This window comes from Lissotriton vulgaris, chromosome 6 (genome assembly GCF_964263255.1).
Source record: "Lissotriton vulgaris chromosome 6, aLisVul1.2, whole genome shotgun sequence".
Lineage (NCBI taxonomy): Eukaryota > Metazoa > Chordata > Amphibia > Caudata > Salamandridae > Lissotriton > Lissotriton vulgaris.
In genome coordinates this window covers 509,698,959-509,717,409 of record NC_141694.1, presented here as the reverse complement: position 1 = coordinate 509,717,409, position 18,451 = coordinate 509,698,959, and the positions used below count along the sequence as shown (strand labels likewise).

General features: G+C 46.6%; 1 protein-coding gene across 2 annotated transcripts in view; it reads left to right on the top strand.

Annotated features, from left to right (window-relative positions):
- Positions 1-18,451, top strand: part of COL12A1 (collagen type XII alpha 1 chain) — a 358,581-nt gene that overhangs the window by 115,630 nt on the left and 224,500 nt on the right. Inside the window, exon 17 of one of the 2 annotated variants that reach the window (XM_086926512.1) lies at positions 8,518-8,639. The exons of the other annotated variant lie outside the window; for it this stretch is intronic. Coding sequence (XP_086782638.1) covers positions 8,518-8,639 — 122 coding nt within the window. The remainder of the gene's footprint in view (positions 1-8,517; positions 8,640-18,451) is intronic. 2 annotated transcript variants of the gene reach the window in all.

Below are 18,451 nucleotides of genomic sequence, written 5' to 3'. Positions count from 1 at the left end.
GTGAAAGGCTACTGTTGTACAATTGAATAGAAAGCTGAGCACTATCAACAGCACTCATCTCAAAGCAACCATGTTGCAAAGTGGAATTGCTGTGCAGTGCAAGACAAATCACATAGAGTTCCCAGTCCAGCATGGCTACGTGGCTATGTCATACTAATAGAGTGCTAAATGGTCACAAGAGTGGCCTCTGCTGGCAAATAACATCACTGCTCCCTTAGCTTTACTGACCTACACTCTTCCAGCCCATGGCGCAACTGCTTATCCCATAATGAATAAGACAACTTTAGATGTCTGTACCAAAAACCTATTGTATACATATGAAGTGTTTTTTTGTCAGCCTCATATTCATTGTTATTGTTATTTGACATTTGTTAAGTGCATATATCATCCTTAGGTCTCATAGCGCTGTATACGAGTTTCACAGTAAGTCAACAGAGAGGATGAGCTGAGGACAGGAAGAGTTTAGAATAGTAGGGTTTTGAGGGACTTACGGAATTTCCTATGATCGCTTTCTGTTCTGAAAGATAAGGGTAGCGAGTTTCAGATTGTAGGGGTGATTTTAGAGAATGACCTGCCTCCATATTTGACGGTGCTGGTCTTTGGTATGATTAGGAGATGTTTGCTGGCTGAGCGGAGGGTTCTTGTGGGCTGATACATGATTAGTTTCTGCTCTAGGTAGCGGGGACCTTTTCTGTTTAGGATGTTATGGACGAGGCAGCATATTTTAAAAGTGATCCGTTTTTTAATGGGCGGCCAGTGCAGGGACTTCAAACTGGGGGCAGAGGGCGCACAGGGGGGTAGTTTAAGGATGAGTCTGGCCGCGGTATTCTGTAGGACCTGGAGTTTATTTAGGTGGGTTTCATTAATGGATGCCAGAAAGGCATTGCCTTAGTCAAGGCAGCTGATGATTAATCCCTGTACTAATGGCATACATGAGGAGAGTGGCATCCATTTGAATATTCTTCTTAGACTACGCATTAGCCCATAGCATGTGCGCACCATTAGATTGACGTGATCAGACATTGAGAGCTTGGTGTCTATTAGTACTCCAAGATTGCGTGCTGCCTTCTTTGGTGGGGGGCATGGACCTAAAGAGGAGGGCCACCAGTTGTCGGTCCATAGCAGTTGTGCCTTTCCGAACAGTAGGATCTCTGTTTTCCACCATTAAGTTGGAGGTGGTTGCTGGTCATCCAGTCCTTGATGTCTGTCATGCATTGTTTAAATTTGAATTTCGTGGAGATGGGGTCTGGATCAAGAGTGATTAATAATTGGGTGTCGTCAGCATACGAAACTGTATCAAAGCCATAGGTTTGATTACTTTAGCCAGGGGGATAGGTACAGGTTAAAGAGGGTAGGGCTGAGTATGAAACACTGGGGACCACCTTTATCTATAGGCTTGCTACTGGAGGTGAAAGCTCCTGCTTAGACTTTAGACTTGAGTGAGGTAGCTCCTGAACCAGTTCAGTGCAGTACCTTCGACACCAAGCTCCCACAAGCGGCTCAAGATGATGCTGTGGGAGATGGTGTCAAAGGCTGCAGAAATGTCCAGAAGTACCAGGATGGCAGGTTGTTTGGCGTCGAGGGCGAGTTTGATGTTATCGGCCATCTCCAGCTGTGCTGTTTCGGTGCTGTTGAAAGGCCCTGAACCCGGATTGAGAGGCGTCGAACAGGTTGTTATTCTCAAGGTGTTCGGACAGTTGCTTGTTTACTAGTGTTTCCAGGACTTTCCCAAAGAGAGGTAGAAGGGATATGGGCCTGTAATTATTGTTTTCATGTTGGATAAATTAATTTAGCCCTGCTATGCATTCAATGGTTGTGCTGTGAGTTTCTCATATGGCCCACCCAGTTCAGTATTTCTATCTCCGCAATATTCATTGGTGGAAGTATTACATTCTGCACATGTCAAGGGATATTTTTCATTCTGGCTTTACGGTGATTATTTGGTTTCCCTCACATTTTGGGAGCAGAGCTGTAAGTTTGCTTTAATAGCTCTTAACATATGTTTGCTTGCACCTGTGTCTCCTAGCTCCTTCTGGATCTGGCGTCTCCCCTTTTGCTTTCTTCTGCTCTTTCTGTGACTGCTCCCATGCCACCTGGCCATTTCAACCTTTTCATTTGAGAGGGCCCTGTACTTCTTTGCTACCTGTGATCAGCATTCTGGCATATTTTGTTTTCAAGTTCCTATTTCAAAATGCCCATTGGACATTGTGGAATGATAGACTATAGAATAACAACAAAATAAATGAAATATGGCTGCCATGTTTGCTCACTTACCAGTGCCCATCCTGGAATGATTATTGTTATAGATAGACAAAAACCATTTGAAGACGGGCACACATCCATGCCTTTTGGAAGGCTCTAGTGGTACGTCTCAATGTATATGGTACTGGTGGTACACAGACTTAATCAAAAGACAGCAGAGCACTGTGCAAAGCGAAAGGCAAGATAGAAGTGGGTTCTGAGAGTAGGCACAAAGTGGTACTTAACTGTGATTTAGTGTTCTTTAAAGAGGTGGTCGGTAGTATCCTTGTTTTTTTTGGGTCTTGCCTTAGACAGTGCATGTGTTGTCGCTTCTGAGATGCTTAGTATTTTTATACAGTGGGCTAGAGGCTGCCCGTTGCTTGCCATTTGTTGGCTTCATTGTCACTCTGATTTGCTTGCTTCCTATTGGTGAGATGCCGTAGACTTCTTTCCTCTTCGTACATTTGTCACTCCCCTGGAACATAGAAACATTACTTTTGTCTTTCCACTGGTCATATTTATAGGTGCTACTTTTTTCTTTGTGTTTATGCACTCTACCAGAGTGCATCTTTTTCAGCTGGCTCCCTTGTGTACTTCTCCCCCTCCCTACCACCGTCACTCATCCAAATTGCTTGCCCCCACCCCATTCCTAGCGTTGTTTGCCTTGTTGCTTCTTTCACCCACCCGCCATCCCTCTCATTTTCATTTTCGTTTTGACTCCACACAGTATTATAGCACCTAGACTCTAAGCACTGAAAAACACAGTTGAAGTCAAGTGTTCTTGATCAGCCCTTGACCCGCCACCCAAAGAAACAGAAGTGCCCTCCATCCTGAGCGAGGGCACAGCTCTAGTTGCGTCAGGGATCTGATCACAGGTGCCTGATGTCTTAGCACAATTTACTGCACGCTCACTAGTTCAGTATCCACTGTCTACCTGTAGGAGGACAGTGGCTAGCCAAAGGGTCAGCACACTGATACCCTCAGATGTCACAAAAAGAAAAGTGAGGGCCTGTACCAAAGGACACTCTTTACCAGCTGCACATTGTAACTGGATGCCCCACACAGGCTCCCAGAGCACACGGGAGGGGTCTGGGAAAAGTTATCTCGCCTTCAAGGGTTTCGATCAAGCTTCCCTATCTCCCTATCTCCCTCTGTCTCTGTTGATTTGTTGCAAGCTTTCTTATCTTGAGCAGCTGTCTGCAATATCCTTGTGCTCCAAGCCGGCAGCTCCACAAGCCTCGCATGATCAGCTGGTTCTCTGACCGGTGCTGCTGATCCATTCCCCTGTTCTTCAAACTGGCCAGTTCCTTTGCAGCATAATCCATCAGTCACAGAGAAGACTTCTTCAAGTTCAACCCTTATCAAGGGGTTTTCAGATTTTCAGACAAGGTGAGCAAGCTTCTTATCTTGCCTCACAACGCAGGTCATGACTGGCTTCCTTGCTTGGACCTGGTGTGGGCTGGCCACCTTGTCAAACAGTAGATCAGTCTTGAATAATAACTGACTGCTAAGGCCAGAACTTTATCACCTCTGATTGATAGGCTTATCCAATCAGAGGTTCTGCTACTTTTGAATCTCGTGCACCCCTCCAATAGTGAGGTACATTTGTGGCATATTCACTGCATGTCTGAGGCATGCAAAGAATGACTTACTGTCTCCCATTGTACCAGCTAAGGCTATTCCCAAGAGAGGAATTTTAATTAACTCCAGACCAGGAGGCCTGGACCATCCCCCAATAGAAAGAGGGGAAGGGGGGGCTCCTAGCAGATTAAGTGCAGCTAAACACAGATAAGAGAGAGTGTCTACCCCCAGCCCCCAAGGCTACTCCAATGTATATGGAGGGGCACTGGAGAGCTTCCATGTCTAGCAGAAAAGCCTGGTTCACATTACACACAATGGTTCACCTCACCATCCTCACCTAGTACACACACTGGTTCTCAAACACACATCCCAGGTTGACAAAGGCAACAGGGCCCAGGCAAGGGAGACTGCACAGACTTGATCAGGAGGGTGGCTAGTAACCCACACTTCTTAGAACACAGGGTTACCATGGCTATAGATTTATTTGCACCACCACTGTCAGTCTATCACAACCTGGGTAGAGAGGGCAGTAGCCACTCCCTGTGAAATAGGGGTGCACTATGCATACTTCCCTTGACCTCAGAGCCAAGCTCTAGTGTCTCAATCCATGTAAGCAGGGAGACCTTCAGTGGATATGCTTGATTGTCATGCTCAGTGAGATAGGGTTTCAGAAAACATACAGTAACCTTTAAGTGATTTGCCTGGAGATCAGCATAAAGCAGGGAAAGCACACTATCCAGAGACATGCAGAAGACTTCCCATCTCAACACATGCCCTCACACCCTCTGTGATGCTTCCCACCAAGTTCTTTCACCAACAAGAAAATACATAGCCCCAAAGACCTGCCCTCCCTCCCTCCATTGCTGGTTGCCCTCACCCACCCGCCATAACAAAAAATGTGCTATGACATGTACACCGATGGGCGAGGCATAGTACTCTCTATTTACCCCCCCCCCTCTATACTCCACTCTCTCCCTCACACTGTGATGCCAATTCAGCACAAAAAATGCCCCAATGCACCCGCCCTGCATCCTTCTATTGCTGATCCACCCGCCAGAATCATGAAAAAGGTGCTATGATGTGGATACCGCTGGTCGCATCATAGCGATTTTTTAGAAAAGCAAACTGTCAGCGATGCTGTACAGCAGTGCAGCTGCTGTACAACATGGAAGAAATTTTTACAAAGTCAATAACTTGTGAGGGTGAGATTTATTGACTTTGCCAATGCTTGTTCACCATAGATTTGCAATAGGAGATATTGAGGTCAGTTTAGAATATTCCTGATATTATGACTGCTGAGCAATAAAGGAAGTTGTTCTTCATTACATGTTCCAGGAAAGTCTCTGTTTGTGAATCTGCTGTGACACAAACCCTGATGATGTTAATAAAATATGTATAAGAAGTCATTAATGGGGAGTAATGTTTGCTATTAGCTTGGGACAGAAGTCATAACAGAGGTGTGTCCGGTTGGCTCTTCGTCTTTGGCTTTTGGTTTATGGTAGTTTTTTCATTCTTTGTCTTCTAAGATTTAGTGGTCTGCCATAGAGCAGAATAGTTCTTGATGTCGGGTGAGTCGATGCAGTGCATTTGATCGTCAGGAATTTGGTAATTATTTTGTGATAGTCCTTTGATAGGGTGGTAATGTCTAAGATATGGTGGGAGTGAAACAATTATTTTGCCTTTTTAATGCTGATTTTATAAATTTTGGGAAGATGTTGAATTTTGTCATTATGGTTGAATTGTTTTCTTTTAGTGTCTCTCTGTGATTTTGTTGTTTTGCTTTTAATAACAGAAAGTCAGGATTCTGCTACCCAGCTCTCCATTCATTTTGAGTGGTTAAGGAAGTCTTGAAAGGTGTCATCGACAGATGTCAGACAAAGCTCAAACTGCTAGACTGTCATTATAAGGCTGTTAACTCAGGAATGGGTGAATTTTGATTGAAGAAAAAGTTGATCCTGTTTTTTTCAAGGTTCAATGTTTATTTTTGAGTTAGTACGTATTACAGATGTCAGTGGTGAGGAAAGTGTGAGGTTGAAGTAGATGACAGGATGGCCTATCTAAGAGAAGGGATGATTTCATATAATTGTAATTAGGTTAGGAGAGGTGGCTATTTCATGGTATGTATAACCAGTTGTATGGGTAACACTGGAGAGCAATGGGTCTTGGACAAGTGTTTTAAGTTTGTTGTACCATGTCTTGAAGTCGAACCATGCCTTGAAGTCTCCCAGTATGGAGACTTTTATATGGCAAAATTCCAGGATGGCATCACGGAAGGTATGATCTTATGGGGGAGGTCTTTAAATCAGTAGGAATGATGTAACGATGGAGAGCAAGGATCCACATTATGAAGCAGGCCAAATGAGTCTATAAAGAACTGGGTTGGGAGGTTCGATAGGTTGAGTGGCAAAGAGCAGAATCTCTGGCCTGAGTCTCTTCCAGATCCTAACAAGGAAAGATATAATAGGAAGATGGCCTTAATATCTCTCCCCTTTACATGTACCCCTTGACCTAGATGTACTGAGAGGAGGGGTCAAATAGGACAGGATGGACAAGTGTAGCAAGAATTTCTTTATATGGGCTGTTCCCATGGGAAGCAGGGTCAAGGCTGATTTGCATATGACTGGATCCTAACTGTGGTTGCTTGGCGAGCAAAAGAACGATGGATTTAACCCAGATCTCTTGACTGGGGGTGAGTGTTTGAAAAGTTTCAGCACAGTTCAATTTTCTCGTTGTGTTTTCTGATGGAGTTCTCCCACAATATTCAAATAATTGTAATCTTAAAAAAACGCTAACCAGATATTTGTCCACTTAAGAATTTCATCACTTTTCTAAATCAGCTTTGCATTCTAGAAATAAAATCCCACGAGAGCCATCTCCCGTAATATCACAACATCTTCACACCATATCATAATTTCCACTAGGGATGCCCATATAAACGTTTATTATAAATCTGCACAAATGCTTCATCTTTGGCACTTTGAAGCTATTGAGCAAACAAAGGGACCTATTTACAAGCCCCATGTCCCGCCGGTACACCACTTTTTAAATGGGAAAAAGTGGAGCACTGGCGGAGCAAGGGGTTTGTAAATAAGCCCCAAAGTATTTTTAAAAATCACTTCACAGACATTACACAGCATCTCTGTCTGTCCCAACTCGATTACTCCTACTCCCTCTTTGTGTACCTTCCAGATAATAAAATCTATGGCTTGAATCTAGCTCAGAATGAGACCTCCAGACTGTTGGTTGGTTTGAGATGCTAGGACTGCAATTCTACACCAGCAGCTCTGGCTTCTCTCAAAACTCTGAATAATAAAACACATCTTTATCATTTATAAACCCATTTGGAAAATAGAAAATTCATATTTGAGCAAATAGCTGACCCCACAATCAACTAAGGGCACCTCCTCCTGCTGACAGTGCTCCTTAAATTCTAACCATCTGACTCTAAAGGTTGTTTATTTGGAGAAGGCATGGCACATATTTGGAATTCTCTTTTACTACAGGTAAGAAGCAGTGCATTATTTTGGGAAACAGATAAAAACAACATGCTATCACTTATGAACCGCTAAGCCAGACCAAACAATATAGTACAAATGAATAGCTTTCCTCCACACCTCATGCATTCTCACAGTCTCCGTTCATCCTCATAAGGCCAGATCACATTTTCTCAATGTTATAAAGAAATTTAACTTTATATTTCTGAAAATACCACAGAGATCACTTTACCACTCTACAGTGCATTGACCAGAGCAATAAAAGATGAATTTCGTAATACCATTATGTAGAGTACATTTACTATTTCATTGAACGTAAAAATGCTTTATGGAAAGACCATATGTAGCCAAGTCAGGGTCATCTATTGAGGTAAAGACACAGGTGATGGGTGGAATGCCTTCAAAAGTCTCTGCCATTGATAATTGCATTAGCCACATTCCCATTCATGTTTTTCACCTTTTATACTGCACCAGAAAGTGACCAGCAATGAAAAAAATATCATTGGTCCTATGGCACAGTGAGGTAGTGGTGGCCTAGTGATGATTAATCACTGAGGTTGTGATTGAGTTGTGTGCACAGTGAGCATGGGACCAACGTCTAGAGATACCTAGCACATTTAGGGCATTGCAGAGCTGAAAACACAAAGAGGTGATAGGAGTAATGCTTGCAATAATCTCACCCCCCTGGCAATCTCTTGGGGTTGCATTCCAGTCTATCCTTTTCAATCACTAAGTCCTTTCAGTTACTTGAAACAGAAAGCAGCCAGATGCAAATATAGGAAAAGTCCAGTCTGGACATTCAAATGAGGTCGCATCTGAACAGGATTACAAGATACTGCCGACTAGTTTAGTCCTCCTCAGAGTGTGTGCAGCTGCACTACTGTGGCACAGCAAGCATTAAACCCACCACTGGGTATAGAAGTCTTGCTGTGCCACAGGACCCAGGCTGATTTTTATATGGTTGCTCTCAAGTAGCACAGTGGGTGAAAAACATGAAACGGGATTCAAAGTTGAGCGATTGCCAGTGACTGAAACTTTTGCAAGCATTCCACTCGTCACCCTGTGTTTTGTACTTATTGATATATGAACTTTACTGAGCTATTCAAAAGTAGTTATTTAAACATATTTTACTGTCATTCACTTTTGCTCAATGAACATGAATGGTACACCTGGCTTGCATCATATATCTTTTAATTTTCAGGGCTTTGACTTCATACAAGGTAAATGTTTTTGGGGTGTTTAATGATGGACAAAGCCCACCCCTCATCGGACATGAAACCACGAACATGGTAGAACCTTCAGATCCCTCAATACCTTCTTCAGGTAAAGCATGATTTTTCACGAACAAATGGTAACCGAAGCAGTCTCTGTGTATAGTGCCTTGAGACTGCCAACATAGAAGTATGCTGCTCATCTGTATTAATTTAAATTATGAGTATCATTTTCACAAATATGTGTTTGTATAGCTCTGTAATTTAGCACTGTATAAATTAGTGCAATCTTAAAAATGAATTTGTATCGTATGAAGACTTTAGGTAAGAATGGAAAAATGATTACATGCCCATGCAGTTTACTGCACATGAAATGTAAGCAAGACAACAGTTATGTGAGAAATAGGAAAACAGAGTGTTCTTGACAGAATTGTACAGTGAATAAAGAGAGCAGAAAACCAGAACCAGAAACTTTATCTTGAGACAAAACACTAGAATCCACCCTAATATCCAACCCCCTTAGTACAAGATTCGCTTGTGGTGCACAAAACCCCAATTTAAAAATCACTTATGGCTCACTGGGAAAAACCCCACCCATCCTTCCACTTAATGGGGCAGATTTACAATTACTGGCGCATCCCTGCATATTTGGAGGGATGCGCCAGTAATTGTGCGCCGCAGCTCCGCCACCCTTGATGCGCCGCATTTACAATGCGGCACACAAACGGCACAGATGCGTCACGCATCTGTGCAGTAAAAGCGGCGCATTGCTCGAGTTGCGTCACAAGCGTGACGCAGCTCCAGCAATGATCAGGGGGGCCCTATGCGCACAATGCTGCGTCAATCCTTACGCCTGCTTCAAGCAGGCGCAGGGTTTTGACGCAGCATGGGCCCAAAAGTGACTAAGTGGCTCAGCCACTTTTGGGAGGCGTTTCTCCGCCGGAAAGTCTCCTCCTGCGATGGTACGCCTCTTCTGGTGCAGGGCTTTACAACGTGACACATCTGGGAGATGCGTCACGTTGTAAATACCCTGCACCATGTCTCATCTTATGCGCCGCCACTGGGTCACAAAAGTGACGCAATGGCGGCGTAAAAGCGGCGCAAGTGGCTTGTAAATCTGCCCCACAGTATACATGAGGTGAATCCTAATGTGGATCTGAGATGTCCACATAGAAATAAAAAAATCAAAGTGGTAGCTATTCGATACCTACCAAATTTAGATAATAAGTCACAGCAATGATTAACCTCAAAGAAGGAATTTAGGTTTCAGTAGGGGTATCTCACTTGGCAGAAACACCTCTTTAACTAATTTTGAATATTTTGTCCGATTAAGGCATTGCAGATCGTTTGTTCAGAGTACAAAGTATGAAAATTAACACGTTATTTTGTTTCCCTTTCGAAATTTGGATTTGCACTATTCTGAGTATGCGAACCTCTACGGTGGCAGCAAAGATTCTAACTCTGTGGGAAAGTTTTTCTTTCGGCGACACTTTTATTGGTACAGTCCGACGAGAAATCTTAGATCAGCCGACATGGGGTTGATTGTGATGCCTCGTTTTAAGAGGACACGGTGGGGAGGCAGAAGCTTTGTGCTGGGCGCAGCCAAAGCTTGGAATGCCTTGCCCCACGCTCTCAGAAAACTGACGGACCTCATGGCCTTTGGAAGAGCATTAAAGACATGGTTGTTTAACATCTGATTCCCTAACCTGCCTCTATCTCAGGAGTAACACTTAGCGCCAGGACACCTACGGGTAACAGAGCGCTGTATAAATGCCAATAAATAAAGTTACTTTGAGCTGTGTCACCATTTCTCTGAAACTGTTATCCGCTTTTAACCACTTGACTCCCTTTTTATTTATCTCAAACTGCTGCCATATCATTGCAGTGCCTGTGGGTGGCCATGTGTGGTGCTAGACTTACTCGAAGGCTGGTCTGGAGTACATTTGCCACTGTTTTGAGGCATTCAATGCTCTAGGAACTAAAAGTGTAGTTTGTGAGTTATGGTCTTACTCTTTTATGGATGGGTTTTTGTATAAGCATGTACGTCCATAAACACCTTAATATCCCTCCCTAAGCCTCTCCTTAATTGTCCCTAAACCCCTCTGTTGGAAAACGAGACAGCATCTGTGAAGCATGCACAAATAACATGTCACATTTGTCCTTCACTGGGAACCAAACACCCTAGGGCAGCGCCTGACTCTCAGAGGGTAGTGTTGCGGAGCAGTCTAAGGCTTACTCAAGGGAGGTGATGTGGGCTAGTAATCACCACCTGCAGGTGCGCAAAAATAACACTCAATAATTGATTGTCCAGTCTGTACTTTGCTTTATAAAAGTAAGAGTACATTTATTAAACACACACACTACTCAATACTATGCACCAATTTATATATATACATAAGCTGTTGGAATTACTTTGTGACATTGCGTAACATCTCCAGCCCTCCAGCAGGGGGGGTGGGGTCTAGTACCACCACTCCCATGTATGCACATCATCTTGCCCCCAATGCAGTGAGTTGGACATAACCTGGAGCGAGGGCCCTGCGCACTGGCACCATCCCAGTGGCGACCCCCACCATTACCTCAACAAGCATTTAAAATAGGTAACCATGCCTTGGTGACACACAACCCTGACAGAGCATTTCCTACTGACCATAAAGTATGCACCTCTATATTTCAAGGGCTAGCTGTCTGGGTTCTTCACCTAAGTGCAGCAGCAAGAATACATGTTTACGCACACTTTTAGAATGACAGTACTCATCACATTTGGGAACCATTAGAATGCTTTGCAATTACAGCCCCTAAAGGCATCACCGATGAAATCACAGGATTACTGTCTATACAGCCAGACACCCTAGCAGGAATGTCTGACAACATAACCCCACTTTGATAATGACATCGCACACCAGTACTTTACATTACACATGCGACCTTCAGTCCCTTTAAATGAAATTACCATTAGTAAATGCATTTCGGTGCAATTCCATTCTTCGCCTCCAGGGGATGCCCTTTTCTGGACATTCCACCGCTCAGACCTTCAGCCCTTGGTGCACTTTCACAACATACCTAGTTGTAGAACAAAGGTTCCAGCTCAAGAGTAGATGTTTATATGGTGGCTGAGCACTTGAGGAGATTATTCTTTTAAGTTCCTCAGACACGGAGAGTGGGACTTTTCATCTTCGCGCTGGGGGAGACTGCGTTGCTCCTGCAGCTCCCTAGGCACCTGTGCATTCATGTGGTGTTGACCCCGTCCTCCTGGGGCCACCACAAGCAAAGAACACGCTGTTTTGACCCTGCAGGCCGGTCCTGGCCTGCAAGGCATTATGGGTAGACTCGCATATGGAAGCAGCGGCTCTCCCGCTGTGCCAGGGAGAGCCGAGATCATCTTTATGGTGCTCTGCACCGCCTCCTGGGCCTCGGCGGGGGGCCGGTCTAACCAGGACCCCTAGGTAAGAGGATGAGGCTCGGGGAGCCCAACCCCGGCCGCTCTGTCAGTTGCTGGGGGACCCGGTCCCACCCGGGCCCCCGACGCTGACTCCGTTGTTCTGGGGTCACGGTCCCACCCGGGCCCCCCGCACGTCGCCTGTGCTGGAGGGCAGCCCAGGAAGCCCACCCCTGACTGCCCGCACCGGCTCCCCGCCCGGCCAGCACCTACGAGTGCTGCCAGGGGAATTGGCAGTCCATTTCTGGTCTGCCCGTTCTGGCGAGCAGATGTGAGGCCGCTTCCTGCTCCAGCAGGCCTTTGGGGGAGTACGATGGCACTCCCCCACCTCCTCCTCACTTCAGGGACCAAGGATGGGGTCCTCCTGGGCCCCTGGCCATCCTCGGGGGTGGGGGCGCGATGGCGCTCCCCCTATCCCGGTCACAGCGGGGCCTGGGGATGGGGCCCCGGCCCCTCCTCCTCTTCCCAGGGAGCGCGACGGAACTCCCCGCAACTCGGCATCAGCGGGGGCCAAGGTGGGCTCCTGGTGCCCCGCTTGGGCAATTTTCACGGGGAGGGCAATGGTGCTCCCTGACTTTGCTTCAGGACCCGGGGATGGGTCCCAGGCCCCTGGACCTCTTCACAGGGGGCGCTACGCTGCTCCCCCCTTCTCTACATTCGGCGGGGGCCAGGGTGAGCTCCTGGCACCCCTCTTGGGCAATTTTCACGGGCAGCGCAATAGCGCTCCTCCCTTCTCCTTGGGGAAGCCCCCCGGAACTTGACCCACCCCGGGGGCATGATTGTGACCGGCGGCGGAGCCCCATGTGCTTTATCTCCGGTCCCAGGCGGGGTCAAAGGTCTCCTTCCTCCTGGGGGGCATATCTCAGCCCCCCGAGTTCGATTTGCATCCTTTTGGTGTCCTCTCGCTCCTCTTGACCATCCCGAGCAACTGGAAACACTCTCCTTTACCCTCAGGGCCTATGAGGGGGGCCATTCTGCAGGGAGGGCTTTTCACTGGCTCCCTGCACCAGCCTTCCGCCTGGTTCTCCTCCTGGGCCCCTCTTCTCCCTGTGCAGTGGCCCCTGCTTCTGCGCACCGGTCCTGGGCGCTTCCTCTGATGCTGTAAGGGGCCTGGGTGACAGTCAGGGGGTCTCTCCTTCCAACTGCCCATTGCAAGGCTCCAGCACCTTCCGCCTCAGCAGACTACACCCCAGAGAGAGCTTCTCTTCCTGTGCAAGTTTTTTAAAGAATTTGGGGAGGGGGCTGGCAGGAGGAAGTTTCTGTTGGCCCTATCACACAGCGACACATCACCTCCCTGGCCCTACTCCCTCCTTCTTGTCCAGCCTCTGGGTTTATTCAAAATGGTGTCGTCCAGTGCCTCTGGCCACATGGTCCCCTTTCCCCCCCCGCGATGCTGCTCCCCCTTCTCTACATTTGGCGGGGGCCAGGGACGGCTCCTGGCCCCCCTCTTGGGCAATTTTCACGGGAAGCACGACAGCGCTCCCCCCTTCTCATGGGGAAGCCCCCGGGACTTGACCCACCCCTGGGGGTATGATTGTGACCGGCGGCGGAGCCTCATGTGCTTTGTCTTAGGTCCCAGGTGGGGTCAAAGGTCGCCTACCTTCTGGGGGGCATATCTCGGCCCCCCGGAGTCCGATTTGCGTCCTTTTGGTGTCCTCTCGCTCCTCTTGACCACCCCCAGCCACTGGAAACACTCTCCTTTGCCCTCAGGGCCTATGAGGGGGGCCATTCTGCAGGGAGGGCTTTTCACTGGCTCCCTGCACCAGCCTTTTGCCTGGTTCTCCTCCTGGGCACCTCTTCTTGTGCAGCAGCCTCTACTTCTGTGCACCGGTCCTCCGCTCTTCCTCTGGTGCTGTAAGGGGCCTGGGTGACAGTCAGGGGGTCTCTCCTTCCAGCTGACCATTGCCAGGCTCCAGCACCTTCCCCCTCAGCAGACCACACCTCAGAGAGAGCTTCTCTTCCTGTGCAAGTTCTTTTAAGATTTTGGGGAGAGGGCTGGCAGGAGGAAGTTTTTGTTGGCCCTATCACACAGCGACACATCACCTCCCTGCCCTACTCCCTCCTTCTTGTCCAGCCTCTGGGTTTATTCAAAATGGCGTCATCCAGTGCCTCTGGCCACATGGTCCCCTCCTCCCCTCCTTTCTGGTGCTGCCTTCACCTTGGTACAGCTTGGTGCCTGGCACCCAGTGACAGCGGTTGATGGATTGGCCTATATCTCCACCTGTCTCCTTTCCTTGGAGGGAAGATCTTTGCTCTTGGAAGAAAGGTCATTAATCTAACCTGCCAGGGCCAAACCCCAGCCAGGTACTAAGAGAAATATGACATTTCTGGACCACCCAAAAGCAGTACAAATATGACTTTGGACTCTGCAGAATACTTCTTTTCACATCCACTACAATGGACTTTAGTGACTGTCTGGAATCTGTAGACCTTGTGGAAGTCACTCAATCCATGGGCCCCACATCCCCATAGGGGAATTACAAAGTGAAATCACAGTAAAACACACTGACTTTCCCTGGCATGTTTCTTTCCAGTGCATAAAGCCTATTCCATGTCACCACCCAATTCTGCATAAGTCCTGCCACACCATTCAATTTGTAGCTGCTCCTGGACTGCGCACGCTAGGAATCTCCCATGCGCAGCCCCTACACGTGTGCACACGCATGTATACATGTGTCTGCATGTTACCAGCCCAGAGCCCCATACTCCAGCTGCTGTGAAGCAGCCTAGTCAAGCCAGGGGAACACCAGTAAAATCTCCATGCAGTCTCCTTCATTATGAGTTCACTGTGGGTGAGTCCCAGATTATGAAGCTCCCCCAGAGTAAAAGCTCAACAATTAGGTGCTCAAAAAGCGAAAAATCCAGGCAGCCCCTAGTGTCAGAACCACCTTCTAACACACGCTGCGCCCAGCCGATTCCTACAGGGAAGAAGTAGTTACTCTACATGGGTACACTTCCCATAGTCAGCGATAACTAGTTATAAGGGGTTCTGACCAAACCCCCTTACTCACCAGTTATCCGCTCAGACCACCTGCTTCTCCCATCCATGAAATCTCCACCCATGACAGGGACCTCAGACTACCCTAAGAACCCTCCAGGCTCTATGTTAGATTGATTTATTTATTTATTTAGATAGTTTTATATAGCGCAAACAAGATCTTTGCAGATATCAGAGCGCTTTACAAGGACAAGGGGGTGATAGAATAATAGTATGTAATAGTTGAGGTAGTTAGGTACAAGGTGCATAGTTACATAGGTAGGTCAAAATACAAGAGGTAGGTCAAAGTTGAGGTAGTGTAGGTACAAGGTGCATAGTCCAACAGGTGCGCAAATAATATAATATAAAAGTACAAAAAGAATGACCATATACTTGTTTAAGCGTGCTTAAAATGCTTTTGGAGATAGCATAAAGGTAGGCATAGATGAGGTAGGTGAGTACAGGGTGCATAGTCACACAGGTGCATCAGTAATACAAGAGTAGGAATAGTTGAGGTGGTGTAGGTACAGTATACAAAGTCAGACAGGTGCGTCAATAATCAAAAATATACAAAGAGGCAACGTATACAGTCAAATAAGTCGATAATACAAGTAATACAAATAGTCCAAGGGGTCAGGCAGGTAGTACAGAGCGGAGTCTTGAGAAATACAGAATAATAGATCATGTGTATTTAGCCATGAGGATCGCTTTTACTTCTTTCTTAAAAAGTTTGTTGGAGGAGATGAGCCTGGTTTCAGGAGGGAGTGAGTTCCAGATCCTGGGCGCCATTCCTGAGAAGGAGCGTTTATAGGTTTTTTCCTTCCGAAATCTTCGTGGCTTCAGCAGAAGATTGTTTGTGCTTCTAGTAGTTCTAGAGCCACCGGAAATTGTCAGCTTTTGAGTGAGGTAGGCGGGTGAGTTCATGTGTACAGCCTTGCGTGTCATGCAGGCGATTTTCAGATGTATTCTGGCTTCAAAAGGTAGCCAGTTCAGGGATTTAAAGTCAGGGGAAATATGCGAGTGTTTTTTTGAGCCAGTGATGAGTCTTGCTGCAGCGTTAAGGGACACTCTTAGGGGTGCCGTTGTAGTTAGGGGGAGCCCGCAGAGGGCGGTGCTACCGTATTCTATGTGCGGGATGACTATAGATTGTACTGCAGTTTGGAAGTCTTTGGCTGGAAGGAAGGGTTTAAGTTTTCTCAAGGTATTGATTTGGAAGTTCACTCCTTTGGTTGCCTTGCTGATGTGCTGCTGCATGTTGAGATTGGCGTCAAGTGTTATGCCTAAAGATTTTGCTGAGTCTACGATGGTAGGTTGTACATTTAGAGCAGTTAGGTGCTTAAGCCATGTTTGAGCGGTAGAGATTTTTGCGGGAGGTGAGATCAGAAGGAACTCAGTCTTCAGCGCATTGAGTTTGAGGTGATTCTCGGCAAGCCAGGATTGGGTGTTTCTGATCGTGGTGTTCAGAAGCAAGATGTCCTTGGGAGATTGTATTTTGAGATAAAGTTGGGTGTCGTCGGCATACATGTGAAAGTGAACATTGGATGCTTGTAACAAAGTAGTGAGAGGTTCCATAACTAGGTTGAACAGTGTAGGGGAGAGGGAGGATCCTTGAGGGACGCCTAGCGATACAGGTACCGGAGAGGACATCAGGTTGTTGCTTTTGAATCTCTGAGACCGGCTGTGTAGAAAGGAAGTGAACCACTTGAGAACAGTCCCAGATATGCCCATTCTTGTGTTTAATAGTTCGAGTAGGTTCTCATGTTTAACTGTGTCAAATGCTGAAGAAAGATCAAGAAGGATGAGGAGGCAGGTATCGTTTTGGTCTAGGATTTGGAGGGCGTCGTCAACTATGTGAGTCATAGCAGTTTCGGTACTGTGCCCTGCTCGGAATCCTGATTGATGAGGATTGAGGAGATCAAACTTATCTATGTGTTTAGTCAGTTGTAGCTGTACGCATTTTTCCAACAGTTTAGCGAGAGTGGGAATATTTGTAATAGGACGGTAATTGTTTAGATCAGTGGGGTCTGCTGTTGTTTTTTTTAGTAGCGGTGTGACTTGTCCGACTTTGAGGGCGTTAGGGATGGATCCTTGTTGAAGAGAGCTATTGATAATCTCAGTCCAGAGTGGGAGGAGCAGAGGGATAAAGTCTTTTACAGCGTTAGCAGGAAGGGGGTCAGTGAGGTGATTGGATGGTTTCAGGGTGCTGAGTAATCTGCCAATTTCTTCTTCGGAGTAGGTGCCAAAGGATGACCATGAAGCATTGTTCTTTGGTTCAAACAATGCTGTGTGTTGAGGGTTGGAGTAAAGGATTGCGTCATTGAGGAGATCGCTTCTTATGTTGTCGTTTTTTTGGTTAAAGAAAGCAGAGAAGTCTTCACAGGAAGGTGTAACGCCCATGGTGCTGAGTGTCTGGGGTTGTTCTTTGGATTGTGTTCTGATTAGCTCAAACAGTTTTCTTGAGCGTTTTTTTGCTTGGGCGAGCTGGAGGCTGAAGAAATTTCTTTTTGAGCGTTTTATTTTCCTGAAGTAGGCGTTTCTCTGTTGCTTCAGGGTTTTTAGGTGCAGTGCAGAGGGGGCTGATCTCCAGGTGCGCTCTGCCATTCGCATGTCCAGTCTATCTTCATTGAGGCTCCCGTCATACCATGGGTTGGAGATCTTGGACAAAACTCTTTTCAGTTGCATGGGTGCAGCCTCATTGATTATTGTGGTCATAGCATTGAGATAGTGGTCAGTCAGGAGTTGAACGTCCATAGCACTGGAAGGGGGAAGTAGGAGATTGCAGCTGTTAGGTGGTAAGGAGTTTGGGTTGAGTTTCTACATGTCTCTTTTCCAAACTTTGGGCTTAGCGGGTTGAACTGGGTTAAATTTAACATTTTCATTGATAAGGAAGGAGACAATATGATGATCTGACCAGTCACAAGGTAGGATTGACTCAAGTTGAATAGCGTCCTCTTTGGAGATGATAAGGTCGAGGATAGAACCTTTCTCATGGGTCAGGCTATTGCATATTTGGATGAGATCAAGGGCGTTGAGGAAGCTTTTGAGGCTATTTACTACTGTGTCACTGCTGTCATTCCAGTGGAGATTGTAGTCGCCAAGGAAAATTTGGGTGTTTTGCCATCCTGAGTTGGTTGAGATAGTGTCCATGAGTTGTTGGGAGAAGGAGAGCTTGTCCCCAGGTGGGTGGTACATGATGTGCAATGAGCATACCGGTTTGCTTTCGCTGATGACATCAAGGCAGAGGTATTCACAGGAAGTAAGAGAGGGGGCGGACGCTTTAATAACTGAAAGGTTGCTTCTGTGAATACAGGCAATTCCACCGCCTATCTTTTTGGTCCTGTCAAGTCTATTGATACAGTAGTTGGGGGGGACTAGGATATCCATGATAGGTGTAGAAGAATCAGACAACCATGTTTCAGTCAGAATGGCTAGATCCGGTTCCAGCGAAATGATAAGATCGGCGACCCCCGCGGAATGTCTTTGGGCCGATCTGCAATTGAGAAGTATG